This window comes from Neodiprion fabricii, chromosome 3, assembly GCF_021155785.1.
Source record: "Neodiprion fabricii isolate iyNeoFabr1 chromosome 3, iyNeoFabr1.1, whole genome shotgun sequence".
Classification (NCBI taxonomy): Eukaryota; Metazoa; Arthropoda; class Insecta; order Hymenoptera; family Diprionidae; genus Neodiprion; species Neodiprion fabricii.
The window spans coordinates 26,112,828-26,126,569 of NC_060241.1; the positions used below are offsets into that span (position 1 = coordinate 26,112,828).

Consider the following 13,742-nt stretch of genomic DNA (forward strand, 5'->3'; position numbering starts at 1 on the left):
CCGGCAAATGAAATCGGTAGTGGGCAGAGCTGCGTAAACAATTCGGGTTATACGGGGACAGCATCACGTAGCATCGCGTAGCGCGGCGCCAGCCGAACTCGAGATTTACCGGGCATTCGCTTCGTTCTTTCTTCGACTTCCGAGGCCGGGAACGATTGTTTTTTTTATTATTTTAACACGAGATGACCGTAAATAACGATCATTGTTTGATCGTGAACGACGGAGATCTCGTGGATTCGTTCGATTTCATTCTACAAATTTGCGGGAATACGTTGTTTTTTTTCTTATCTTACGGGCACCGTTGAATATTCAATTTTAAATACGTTACACAGAGATCTATTAATATCAAGGAATGACGGTATGTAATCCAATATTAATGAAAAAAAAAAACAAAAACTGTTTCGGTTACTTCGTGGATAATAGTCTACCGACGATGAGGCTGAAGTTGGTAACGTCGAGGTAAAGGACCGTTAGAGAAGAAATTATTGTTTCTCAATTTTAGAACGACTTTGAAAGAAGTTGGCTTTTCAAAATAGCGAGTATATTCTCTTTGTCATGGTTTACTGAAATTTCGCGATGAAAACCACGCGGTGAAATTGATAAAAACAGTATCGACTTTTGACTGATAAACCACCTTCTGGCCACTGTGATATGCTTTGAGCAAGCTTCGAGCTTCAAGTCCTCCGAGTGTAACAGCCATAAACAATGATTGGTATAGTGGGTTTATTTGCGCGGTTAACTCGACTCGTATACTGTAACGCGGGTAAACACATCGCGTCGTAGTTCCTCGTCAGATTTATTCTGATTCCACGAAAGAACGCCAACCGAGCGCCGCTCTTTCTCTCTTTTAACGGTCTCGGCGTGTAGGTGAGATTGTTTAATTGTTCCCCGGATTAATTGGTGGGAGAGAACGGAACGCAGCTGGAGATAAGTGGAACGAAAAACAGGGGAAAAACAAAGGGTGTATCTAAGAACTGAACGAAACGTCAACGGAATATCGCGGGCGGGAAGCTCGCGCTGCTTTTTACGCGACCTTCACCTCAGCTGCTCTGCAGTTCCCTTTTCCACCGATCCGAGCCTACGACTTGAACGATGAAACGTGTCCTATTGCGGCTTCTGAGCGATCGTTGTAGTAGCGGGGTTGAGAGATAAAAACGTGACAGACAACTTGTAGGCGTGCTCATTTATACATAGGTGTGTATACACATCTGTCAAATTATCAACGATTTTCCTTAGAGCACGTTGAAGCGACGATTATAGATTGTTGTGAGAAACCGAGGAAGACGACCTAAATCCAGTAGATTTGTTGTTACAAGATTCGCGTGGGTGGCGAAAATCCTTAAAAATAATGGAATCGCTTTCTCTTCAGGAATAGTCGTTGGCGTCGCATGTGTACGTAAATATATATGTATATATATATATATAAATGTATTGTGTGTGTATATATATATATATATGTATTAGGATGGTCCTTATATGGAGTTGAAATAAGAAAAAAAATACACGATGAAACGTGTCAAATCGGTTCCAAATGGAGAAAAATAAATTCCACAATTTTTTTAGATTTTCATTTCATATCGATATTCTGGAATGTTCAGTGGGATTCATTTTCTTTTCAGTGAAAAATTAAAATCATAAATGGGGTATTCCATGAGAAACGTGAGCTACATTAATTAGATTTTTTTTCTAGATGTCAAATGATCAGATTAGGTAAAAAAATAGCCTCGGTATTTGCATATCATCGATTGTGACATGACGTAGTGTTGACACGTGGGTTTTCCATCAAAGTGCCGACTAAACGAATGCTACTGTTTGGTTTCATTTTTTTTTTTTTTACGTCAGATTACGTTTGATTAACAAAACGATATTTTTATTCATTGACAAGAAGACGAAGCTCACTGAACATACGGGATTATGAATTTTTTTGCCTGCGAATAACTTTGAAATAAAATTTAGTACAAAATATATAAAAAAATTACGGAATTTTTCTTTTTACCGTTTGGAACCGATCTAATAGGCTCCATGATGAATTTTTATTTCTGACCCCATATAAGAACCACCCTAATATATATGGTTCGAATCGTACGGGGAAATACAAACTGTATCGTCCTATTGCAGCATTGTAGTACTTCCTGCAGTATTTCCCTGCAGAAAAAAAAAAAAAAATTGCAAAATCATTCGGCGATAGAAAGAGGCGTGTATTACCGGCGGATTCACAGTACTGCAGAGTTCGACGACGTAAAACTGGTTTCAACTATCCATATTCCTACAGCCACGTATCTTATCGTGGAATTTAATTTATTCATCGGAATGTTCGTTCGCTTTTTCTCGCAGTACTGTATACACGTATATTTTTGTATCTGTGTACGTATATACTTACAATAAGCAAACACGATACGCAGATGCTAATTTTTCGAAACAAGAATAAGTATCAGTTATTCGAATTCGTCCATACGTCGTTAAAGATCGGCTTTTCCCGAAATTACAGTAGTCACAAATGCTGGCGTACGATGACAAATTTTGTTGCTCCAAAATCAACAAACAGAACTGACGTTGGACATTTATCGTTGACTGAAATTTCAGCTTTCGATCGACCTGACTTTTCATATACATTCGAATCTTATGGATATCAATCGCATACTGTTTCATACACTTATAGAATTTTACTTGCTTCGTCAAACTTCCGAAGTGAAAGCCCCCCCCCCCCCTCCGCCGCATCTTATTTTCTAATAATATTTGTTAATCGAAAAAAAATCCACGTATGATTGTAAGCAATGATTCGTAAAACTTTGGGATCGGTGTGACGGCAAAATACCACATTATAATAGTTGAGTCATCATTAAACGGAAAACGTTATCTTATTTCCCGTTTCTTGATCAAATTGCCTTACGAGTGACTGCGAGACTTTCCTCTGACTTTCCGCTCTCTTCCAGACATGCGATAGCCCTGAAATTACGACGTTACGTACGACTCGCGACCGGAGGAAATGCACGAAATGACGCACATGCGAATTTATGATATACGAGTGTATCGCCTGGATGCAAATGTGCAAATTTAAAAACAGGTTTGCGAAGTTGAAGAAAAACATGGTTCAACCAACATTTTCAAGTCTTTAACAATTCTTTAATGGAATTCCTGGACCCATGTAGGAAACACAAGAGACGGATGTAAAGTTTGTTCGCAAATTTTCGTCTTGTATAACTTACGAACTGTCAGGTAGAGTGAACAATCTCCAATTGTTAAAAGAATCCTCTTTCACGACCTTCGGTCTAACCAAGCAGACATCGAAGTGAGGAAGAGGCTCGAATCGAGGCGAAGCCTTGTAAGGAGAGATTCGAAGTAATACGAGGTCTCGTTACGTTTGAAAGAAGAAGAGAAAAAAAACGTGCGCAAACATTTTGCACCGGGAAGCGAAGATCACTCTTGATCAGAATATAGGAAGCGGTGGGCTCGTTAAATAGAAGGCGAACGTTAGGGACATTGATTTATTTTACTGGACTTGTGTGCACAACGCGATTATCGTACGTGCAAAAATTCGCACCAAATCAAAGTATAATGCGACACCGCGGTACAGATGTCGAGGTGAGTTATTCCGGGTTTGAAGACATAGAGATGAAAAGATAGATAGAGAGCGAGAGAGCGAGAGAGAAGGAAGTGCGAGTCATTCGAGAATGGATCAAGAGTTTTGTAGCATTATAGCCGTGAGGCGAATCTCGCACAAGTATAACGCAAAGATTCAACCTTCGCGTTAGAACGCAAATTGTCAAGCTAGAAATCAAACGCTGCAGGCAAACGGTATTATACCTACATGACAATTCATTCGCGATATAACATCACTGACTGCGGGAACAACTTCATTTGATTATATTTGATACGTAGGAAATTCGACCAAGATGGGTATCGTTACATGACAAATGTTTGAATCCTCAAGAAAATGTGATGAAAGTATAATTGCTTCATTACGTGATTATAGCTGTTAATAGCGGAACCATCTGGTTACAGCAGCTTTAGTTTCCTGCGGTTTGTTAGTTAAATATGTTCTCAGGATCAATTTATTGCTACACCAACATCGAATTATCGCAACATTTACGAGAAAATATATAGTACGAGTGACCGTTATAAAAAACAATATTAACGCATAGAAGATTTTTTCAGTTACAGCTACAAAACTTATTTCCATTTTGTACCCAAAACAATAATATATTTTTTTTATTGTGGTAAAAAAGTTAGAAAAGGTGTTAAGCACGTGTACGATACGGAAGAACTTCTCGGTGGAAAATACCACAAAATTTTTAACACCCGTCTGCACTGCACCTGTTCCATTTCCCCGCGATGCGCATCCGCCACGTCCGTTTTCCCATCTGGATGTTTTTACGTAAGTAAGACAGAGTTCGTCTCCGCATCTTCTTCCTCACATTTTTTCCCTTCTATATAAATTTTTTTTTTCCAACCGTACGCGATACGCAATGAAGTTGTTGTCACTTGTGAAATTTGTCAATAAAGCGAATGACAATGACCCAGATCGAAATTATTATATGGAATTCTTCAGTCAACGGCGATTTGCGAAATTCTAAACTTGCTGTTTATATTCATCGGTATTTGTTTCGGTGATTGGAAGAGAAAGTATCGTATTTTTTCTTACGAGACGTAACTAACATCACTGCAGTTATCGCACTGAAACGCAATCACGCGTAGTTGCAATGCTAGAAAAGCATGTATTTAAACAGAATCATATTATAACGTACGGTGCAGAAAATTACTATTTTGTGTAAGTATACTTGTTTCAACACTGTGTGTTATCACATTCTAATCGTAATGATACCGTAATTATTGCGGCAATTCGTTTGTCGATCCATTTATTAGCGAATTTTTGTTATTCTGTACGCTTTGTCCCGCGATGCATTTTGAATGGAACGAGGATGATTTTTTTCTTGAAATTAATTAATCAATCGAGATTGCAAAACTATAACTATTATATTATATATATATATATATATTCGCAGCTTGTGTTTGATAGATATGATTACGATTTCACTTGGTTAGATAAGATTTTGTCTGTTGAGTTATGTATTGATCGAAGTTTGATTAGAGTTTCGAATAGATTTTTGATTGGTTATAAGATTATTAGATCGTTGAGAATTATTAGATAGTTGAGACATATGTGACGGTTAGTCAGATAGTTGTTGACGGTTCGAAAGATCGGTACCTCCTGACTTTCGTTAATTGATCAAAGAAAGAATTTGTTCAGAGCGCTTTCTTATAAAAAACCACCCGCTCTTTTACAATCCAAATCCGCGCAGATACACTGAGAAAAATTACACATGTTACAGTGACTAGAATAATTCAGCAAAACAGGTATCGTTAAAAAAACTGTTTGGATATTGTTGGAATTACGAAAAACGAGGTACGCGTAACGATTTTGCGCTATCCTCGATCCTTTTTTGGTTATTGCAACGCAAAATCAGTTTGTGAGGTTTACTCTACTTTTTTAGTTAACTTTAGGCTTTAACATGAATTTATTGTTGCACAAGCATTCAATTTTCGCAACAGTTACAAGAAAATATAGCAACAGTGTTCGTAACGAGAAAGAATAGTAACGGATACTAGAGTTTCCGGTAACAGCTGGGAAACTAATTTTCATTTTGTACCTGGAACTATATTTTTCGACTGTGGTAAAAATTGAAAATAGTTAAGGACCGAGTGGTAGCCGGAACTAAAAATTTCTCTCAGCGTATAATTGATTAATTACAAAAAGGCCGGTTATTATGGTAAATTTTTGAATGCCGCGTTATGCAACCGCATCGGTTGACCTTTGCGTTTAATTATCCGCAAGCTTTGCAAGTTTCTGTTACAATTAAGGAGAAAAATAAATAAACAAGTATCAACACTTCCGATGAGATCGCCGGATTGTTCAACGAGGGTTATACGGCTGTAACGGCTGAAGCCAGAATTGACGAGTAAAACCCAATATGTGAAAGAAATTCGAAACCATCATTCATTCGCGTCAAGTCCGATGCGCACAACCATATGTCATTATTTCTATATCGGTGGACAAATATAACCAAAATGGCCGTATAGTATAAATATGCGATACGAGGGTTGGTCGGTGGAGTTTTCATAATCGCAAAACGCCGTAACGTGACGGATACATAAGTGGCTGAAACGAGATACGAATCTCTTGTTTACTCTATCAGCCGGCACATACGCTAAAAATTAGTTAAATTTAACTCCGTCGAAAGCATTATGCGCGTTCGTAAAGAAGACTCGCAGAGAACTCGAGGGTGAACTTTGACCGTTGTATCCCACAAGGCATCGCGCGTATTAACATTTCCCAGTTGCAGCATCTGCATATAATTCCAGGGTTTCGCATAAGCGGTGAGAATGAATCACGTAGATATTATAATTGTTGCTATATCTAAATGCGTCGTAAAATGACCATTTTAAAACCAACAACCCATGTATGTATATCCCACGGTTCGACGCTTATCCACGTGTCACGCAACTAACGTAACGACTACTTGTACATATAATATATAAGTCCTATACGGGTGTAATGATGCCACTGCGCTGAAACCGGCGCGGCGAGTGTATTTCTTCAATCAATGAGCCTAAGAGTTAACGATTATCTATTTGATATTGCCTGTGCTGTAACGTTATAATAATCACTCTCGTAAAGCGAGGCAAGTAACCATAAAAAGAGCTATTCGGGGTTTAATTAAAAACGTGTGTTGTGGCGAAAATTTCGTCCCCTTCTCTCTGTGGAAAGGGAGAGAATTTAAGGGGTCCGTGGTTGTTTTAATCCATATTTCAGTCCAACGAACAAGAAGATGACAAAATGAAAAATAAATAAAAAAAAAAAAAAAAAAACACTAGTACATGAACAAAGCAACGGGATTGATGAATCTCATTTCAGTTCATTGATCGTCAATAACTGACTACGTAGAAACGAAGAAGTATATATATATATATAGACAATTTTTTTTGCCAGTGACCAGATTGTCGTAACGTTCAGAGTTCATCAATGGTCTGTATGACCGATTCAATTGTCGTGCAGGCCATCAAATATTCAGGAAGGAAGCCTGTGTCGTAAAACAAAAGAGAGAGAGAGAGAGATCGAAAGAAGAAAATTCTGTGTTATATCGAAAATATTTCTTAAATCGGAGTATTTCTAAGTTGACCAAATTAATTTCAACCACTCCCTTTTAAACGTTTCCGTGGAAGAACCGTTTCGAAAATCATCGTCAAAATTTCACGCACATGTCGACGCCTCTTACGAAAAGTAGCACGATTCAAAACTAGAGTGGGAATGTTTGTCGAACCGAAACTACTTCTATATTGCGACGTTTCATCATTCTTTGACTGTATACTCTAAAATGTACAATTGACGCATTGGTCATTTCGACTATCGCAGAACGCTGAAATCTTCAAGAAATCCTTGTTGCATTAACGGAGACATGCAACTTTCCGTAAAAGGTCTCGTTATTATCTCTACGCCATTGCCGTTTATACAGACCGGAGTTATTATAACGACATTATTATTCACGCGGCTTTTATCATACGCCAGACTTTGAACGCAATATGCATGTGTTGCTATTCGTAGGAATAACAACACCGACTTTTGCACCCTGAAGTATTATACTTATCGTCAACCGAGAGAAACTATTTACGGCATGGCTAACATGCCACGGTTGTATCACGTCTGCCGGTAAATTCAAAATCCGTAGATTTCGGTTGCAGATAACACGACAGATACGCGGAATGGAGGGAACGATATATCGAATCTGTCTGTCATATCTGCGATGTGAATCTTATAACAGGCACGCGAAATTATCCCCTCAGATCGTTCGCCTAGACAACGCCACTTTATGTGGTACGTATCTTGTGTTACACAGTTTGCCATGGAATACGTCGATATTTCGACAGTCATTTATTTACACGCGTCTGCATAAACGACGATACGCGTACGGTAAACAGGGAAGAGAAAAATATTTAAGCACTCACCATTTTTCTTCGAGCTGGTTTTGTTCTTTTTATTTTTCGGATAGATGTTGCCGATTTTACTCTGTCCGCAACCCATCCTGACCGATACGGTCTCCTGGAGGTTAAAAGTTCCGTCCTTGACTTTTCCTCCCTTTGGAGAATTACATTTCTCAAATTGTTGACCGATTCACGTTCTTCCACGAAAGATCATTCGACGACACTTTCTTGCCAAAACAACGTTCATTCATCTGGTCGCGAAGTCACTGGCTCGAAGAGATGTCCGTTGGCGAATGGTTGGGTGAGATGTTTTTCAAAACAAATACGATCTTCGGTCCGTTTGTGATATGCAACTTCTGATTGGTCCACGGGATGAACGATTGCCAAAAATGATTTGTCTCCAAGCGACGAGTATAAGAATGTTTCTACGGGCTTGGGGAAGATATGTACTTTAATTTCGCTCACAATCAGTTTAGAATATAGTTGGAAATGAGGATTTCTCGATCGAATGACTATCCTCGTTCCAGCGCCGATTTCTCTTGGCTACCTGAACAGCCGAGGTGGCCAATCCATGTTCATCGTCACAGAGAGCCGACCGTTAACATTCTCGATGCATCAACTGTCCGTCATCGATTCGCAGGAGAGAAGCGGTATACCATCGCCTCTAATTTTCGCCGAGTATAACATTTGCCAGGACGTTTATAATATGTCACCGGAGCTGTTTCCCAGTTTCTTAAAGGTTGTCCAAAAGTCAGCGGTGCCGCGTTATTCACCCGACACAAGAGAAAGATGACCTCCTTTTTCGCAACAGTCCGGCACAAGATAACTCCACCACGTTAATTATAACCTGTCCACGACGCAGGTCGAAAACGTGGAAGCCTCTTTTCAACACCGGCACAGAATTGACAACGCGATTGCTGTTCCACGGGCAGTTCTCAGGCACAACAATCGGGGAGATTTATCTTCGATCGACAAAAGAGCAAGGCGGTATACGTATACCTCGCCTATCAACTTGACGAACTTATTCGGTTTATCGCCGAACTGATAGATACGGATAAATCGATCAATCCGTCAACGTTACATCAACGTTGTACAACATTCCGCTGGTTACGAATTCACACCGACGAACGACGTCGAGCGTTACGTCAATCTCTTCGACTACGGTAAACGAATCACGAGGTTTCCTCATCACCGACGCCGTGCCCGTTACAGTTCCGACAGAAAGCAGAACTCGAGGTTTCACTTTTCCGTTAACTATTCCTCGTTACACCGTCCGTTGCCTCGACACTCCGTTAACGATCATTCCGTTCAGTCGCTCCTCGTTACCTCTGCGACTTTCGTCCTTAAACATCGTGCGAGAAGAATACCGATCGTTGCCGTTTCGACGCTCGGGATTGACCGAGTCACGGATACTAATCTCGTTGATTAGATATTCGGCGATAAGTCAGATCTCCGGATTATACGAGTTAAGAATATATCTGTCGTGAATTCGGTTTGCGTCTGCGAAGGATGCAAAATATTTTTAAACAAGAAAAATAAAATCAGGATCAATATCGGTCAAAAGAAAACGGCTCAACGTTCTTCGGTCGGATACATGTATGACGTATACACAGATCCTATTTCTTTAGGCCCACCGTGAGAAAGTCCTCGTATAATCCATTACGCGTAAGCCTCTATTCGTCATCTACGGAGTCGGCTGGTTAGGATACGATGAAAAAATAACAATAACACTAAGGTGTCACATAATTCTGCACTGTCTGATACAATCCTGGCAACGTGTGTGCGGCGGGTAAAGGTTCCCTCTACACTCCTGGAATCGATTCGTATAACGGTGTGAAGTTTAGGTCCTCGGGTCACGGTGTCTCACGGGTCTTTCACTCTCCATGCTCGAATACCACCACAACGGGCGAATATTCTTCCCGATCCCCGTAACGAGGTACGAGGTAGGTATTCCCCGGTTATAACGGACGTTGCGGATCAAAGCGTCCGAGTAAACGACACTTTTCTTCCTTCGCGATTCTCCAATCCCATCAATTATTATTGTTTCTTCCAACGAGGGACGATTCTGATCTATGACTAAATTATTGTCGATCAATACTTGAAGTAAAATCGTAACGTAGAAAAAGTTTCGAATCGTACGAGTGTTTGCGTGTGTGTGTGTGTGTGTGTGTGTGTCTGTCTGTGAGTAATTCACTTTTCAAAAGTCATTCCTCAAATCGAAGCCTCCCCCTTTTCGCGATAGTTGTGCATCGGTGCAGAATTTTTTCACATTCGGACTTGTGTAAAAGTCGACATTTGCGGTTGTAGGAACAGTGTTAGTTGTTGCATCGAGTCGCTATAGAAAATCGTGGCATGTGAATAACGATAACAATAACAACAATGATAATAATAATTATTATTACAATGATAATAACAGCAACGATAATGGTAGTTGTAATAATAATAATAGTAACAACAACAACAACAACACCAAAAATGATAATAATAACGTGTGGGTGTGGGTGTGTGTGTGTGTGTGTGTGTATGTTTCACGGTTGTAAATGGCTGTATAAAATTAATACGTGTGGAACAACATCGATGCTTGCACTTCGGAATTCCAGCATCGACTGGCTGTGGCGCCGGCTGAAGTAACGCCTGCGCATTTCACTCTCAGGGCTCACCGTACACGCCGTGCCTATATATATAAATACATTTATTGTTAGTGGCGTTCGCTGGTTTCAGAGCGGGCTGTGGGAAACCGGGAACTCGGCCCTGCGATGCTCCCTCGACTCGTAAACTGGCTTTACTTCGAGTCTCTGTGCGCGGACCCTGTTATTCCTCCCTCCCACCCCCACCCTCAAAGGTGTCGAACCTTATGGCCTGCCTTGGTCATACGCGAGGCTATCGAGTTACCGGTTAATTGAAAATTTACACTCGATTTAGCGACCAGAAACCGCTGCTCTTTGACGCAGGGTTATTTTCATCTTTTCATCAAAGACTCACTCGGGGTAATTCGTTCGATAAACTTATAGGTAGGTCAAAATAATACTCATTTGTTCGGGCCGATTGTCGGTGTCAGTTTTTTATAATCGATTTTTAGCAATTCGATGCGAAAGAGTCGAGGTTTTTAAATTCTGTCAAGTGTGAGCATTGGTGGAAATATATTAATTGTTATATTTGGTGTTGAATTTTAGAGAGACACCCTACAGCATTTTGATAAATTACCATTTTCTTACCAACGGAAATTTGCTGGAAACATTGTTGCGGAATGGAATGAGTAATCGCGTGGATCCAGATTCCTGACGATTGTCAAATAACCTACATGCGCGCATGCGGTGCAAAACACTTTGCATTTATCAATCAGAAAATTCGAGTTACGGAGTGAAAAAAGAAACGTGTCGTAAATGCAGATAAGCCGATTAATTAACTAGCCGTGTGTAATCGACGTAGAAATATTCGTATAGATAAATGCGATTTTTATTTTTTCATTCGCTCACGGGGCGTTTTGCATATTTGTTATGCCTGAATTGTTTATCCGGACACTATAGGTTCGCTGCAGAGGAGAGCATGTATGCCAGAGAGAAGAAACGTTTCTTAAAACTACAGAGTGAACGCGAATAAAATGGAATTCTTATCTCGTAAATGCGAGACTTTTGTGATGCAGTAATAAGTGCGTACGTATACACATGTAATTAACGGTCAGCAGCTTGATAAACGGCGATCTTAGCACGGAAGGAACAACTTATCATGAAAAGATGGTTGGAACCCAGACCGGAGAGAATAGTATCGAGGGAAAATACAGGGAGGAAGTGGCTCCGCCTGTATAAAGAACGATAAGCCTCCGTGAACGGCAAATATTAATTATCATTATTGCGGTGGGTGTTTAATGTTATTATTTACTGACGCCATTCGGTAAGTATGCGGTATACATACGTACGTAATTACGAACGTGCAATGAAAGCTGTAACTCGTATTACATCGACGACTCTGGGGCACATAAAAAACAAGGAAACACCGATTGAACACAAAGAATACTTTACGCTGAGTTACTAATACTTTTATAGCTGAGTTCGCAATCTCCCAAGTTATTCACCGAAGATTAACAATTTTCTTCCGCATTTCGCTCTCCGTAATTTTTCATCACGTTCTTATCCTGCATTTTGCTTCGCTATCCGCGTGTAAAGCTTATTTTTAGTACAGCTATTCTTCATCCGTATATTCTGCATACCGTTTACGAGAAAAAATGATCAACGAAATCCTGAACAAGAATTTGCAATTTTCAGCACATAACGGGCATAGCAGAAAATTACCGTCACAGCGAATTGTGAATACATCATGGATTTCCATCTCTGTTGTAATTTTTTCTCTCCATAACAAAGTACAGCTGTTCTTGTTTTTCTTTTAATATTCCTACTGTTAAAAAATAAAAAATATATATTGCAATAAATTATTAAATTTCATCGCATACCCAGCTAAAATTCTGATAATTGCATCAAATCGTATCTAGTCAAACGATTGCGCGTCTCCGAATGCGTGAAATAATTCATATTCAACGCTGTAACGATTAAAAAAAAAAACATCAAACTCATCCCAACTATCGTCGGATCAATGGAGCGAAATTTTTACTCAAGGAAACACGTGAACACGGCAGATAAGCTGTGTAGGCATACCTTTATGGACACGTAAAATAGGGGTTCCCAGCTCCGCGTCTAGAAGATAAACTAATTTTCGGAAAGATCGAAACTTCGGTGTGACGCTCGGAGGCATCGACGTCGAGTTATAACGTCACGAGCCGGGTGAAGAAGGAATTAGATCCCCCGCTAAAGTTTAAAGCTAAATTATATTCACCGCTCTATAATAATTGGCGCGACTAACCCAACCATGGCGGGAAATCAGACAGTGAAATTATCGGAATCGGAAAAGAAAAAGCTCGCTATCCACCGTCAGTTGTGACGAATGGGGGTAAAAAGAGTATAAAAAGAGGAAGAAGAGGAAGAAAAAAAAAAAAAAAAATATTACGCACCCCGAGCACCAGGGAAGGTTGTAAATTACTAATCGATACTCCGAGTAGGTAGGTTATACATTATAGAATAATTCGAACCGCAACGCGATGGCACTAAGCGATCCAATCTTGCCAATTATTCAAGCACCGATAGTGTTTCAAAAATGTCACCGTTGGATCCATGATAGATACCCTTCACTAGTGTTCACTTTGTCGAACACAATGCCTTCGAGCAGTACCGTCAGATTAATTTTTCACGACTATATCCGACAGGCAAAATGACCCACGATCAAAGCACTTGTTGAACTCATTTCTGCGGAGCGACTTCAACCGCGACGTGTAGATACGATTCGGATATGGTATAAACGTACCTATACGTCCTGGATAATGCTATGGCATTTACCCACACACACGCTGATTAGGTCGTTCCGAACCGGCAGCTGAGCCTCGTTATCGCGAGTCTATAGTTTTCCTACAACGGCGGATTTTCATCGTGAAATTACTTAGCGCCTTGAATTTCAACGTTTGGACATTGAGAAAAAGCACCGCTTTATACCGTGTGAACAAAAACCGGGGGAAGCCCGTGTTTGTTTCGTGACTATTGTACCCACGCGGCAGCTTATCAGACAAATCTGATTATACTTATGCATAGATGGTTTCTGTACATGAGGCATTTCGCACAAAACTCACCTACGTGTGACCCTCGTCGTCGGCGATTTTATTTATTCTTTAGGTGCAAAGAGTGTAAAAAAAAAAAAAAAAACACCTGTGGCCGGATTTCAGA

The 13,742-nt window shown here is 40.1% G+C and overlaps 1 protein-coding gene across 3 annotated transcripts in view; it reads right to left on the minus strand.

Moving 5' to 3' along the window:
• LOC124178163 overlaps positions 1 to 10,681 on the minus strand; it is a 36,756-nt gene extending 26,075 nt beyond the window's left edge. The window contains exons 1-2 of one of the 3 annotated variants that reach the window (XM_046561355.1): positions 10,539 to 10,681; positions 8,002 to 10,053 (exon numbers count right to left, since the gene is read on the minus strand). In XM_046561355.1, the coding sequence (XP_046417311.1) occupies positions 8,002 to 8,077 (76 nt within the window). In that variant the 5' untranslated portion in view covers positions 8,078 to 10,053; positions 10,539 to 10,681. Of the gene's footprint in view, positions 1 to 8,001; positions 10,396 to 10,538 lie in introns of those variants that run through there. The other 2 variants (XM_046561356.1, XM_046561353.1) reach the window with 2 other exon arrangements.
• Positions 10,682 to 13,742: the final 3,061 nt, after the last annotated feature.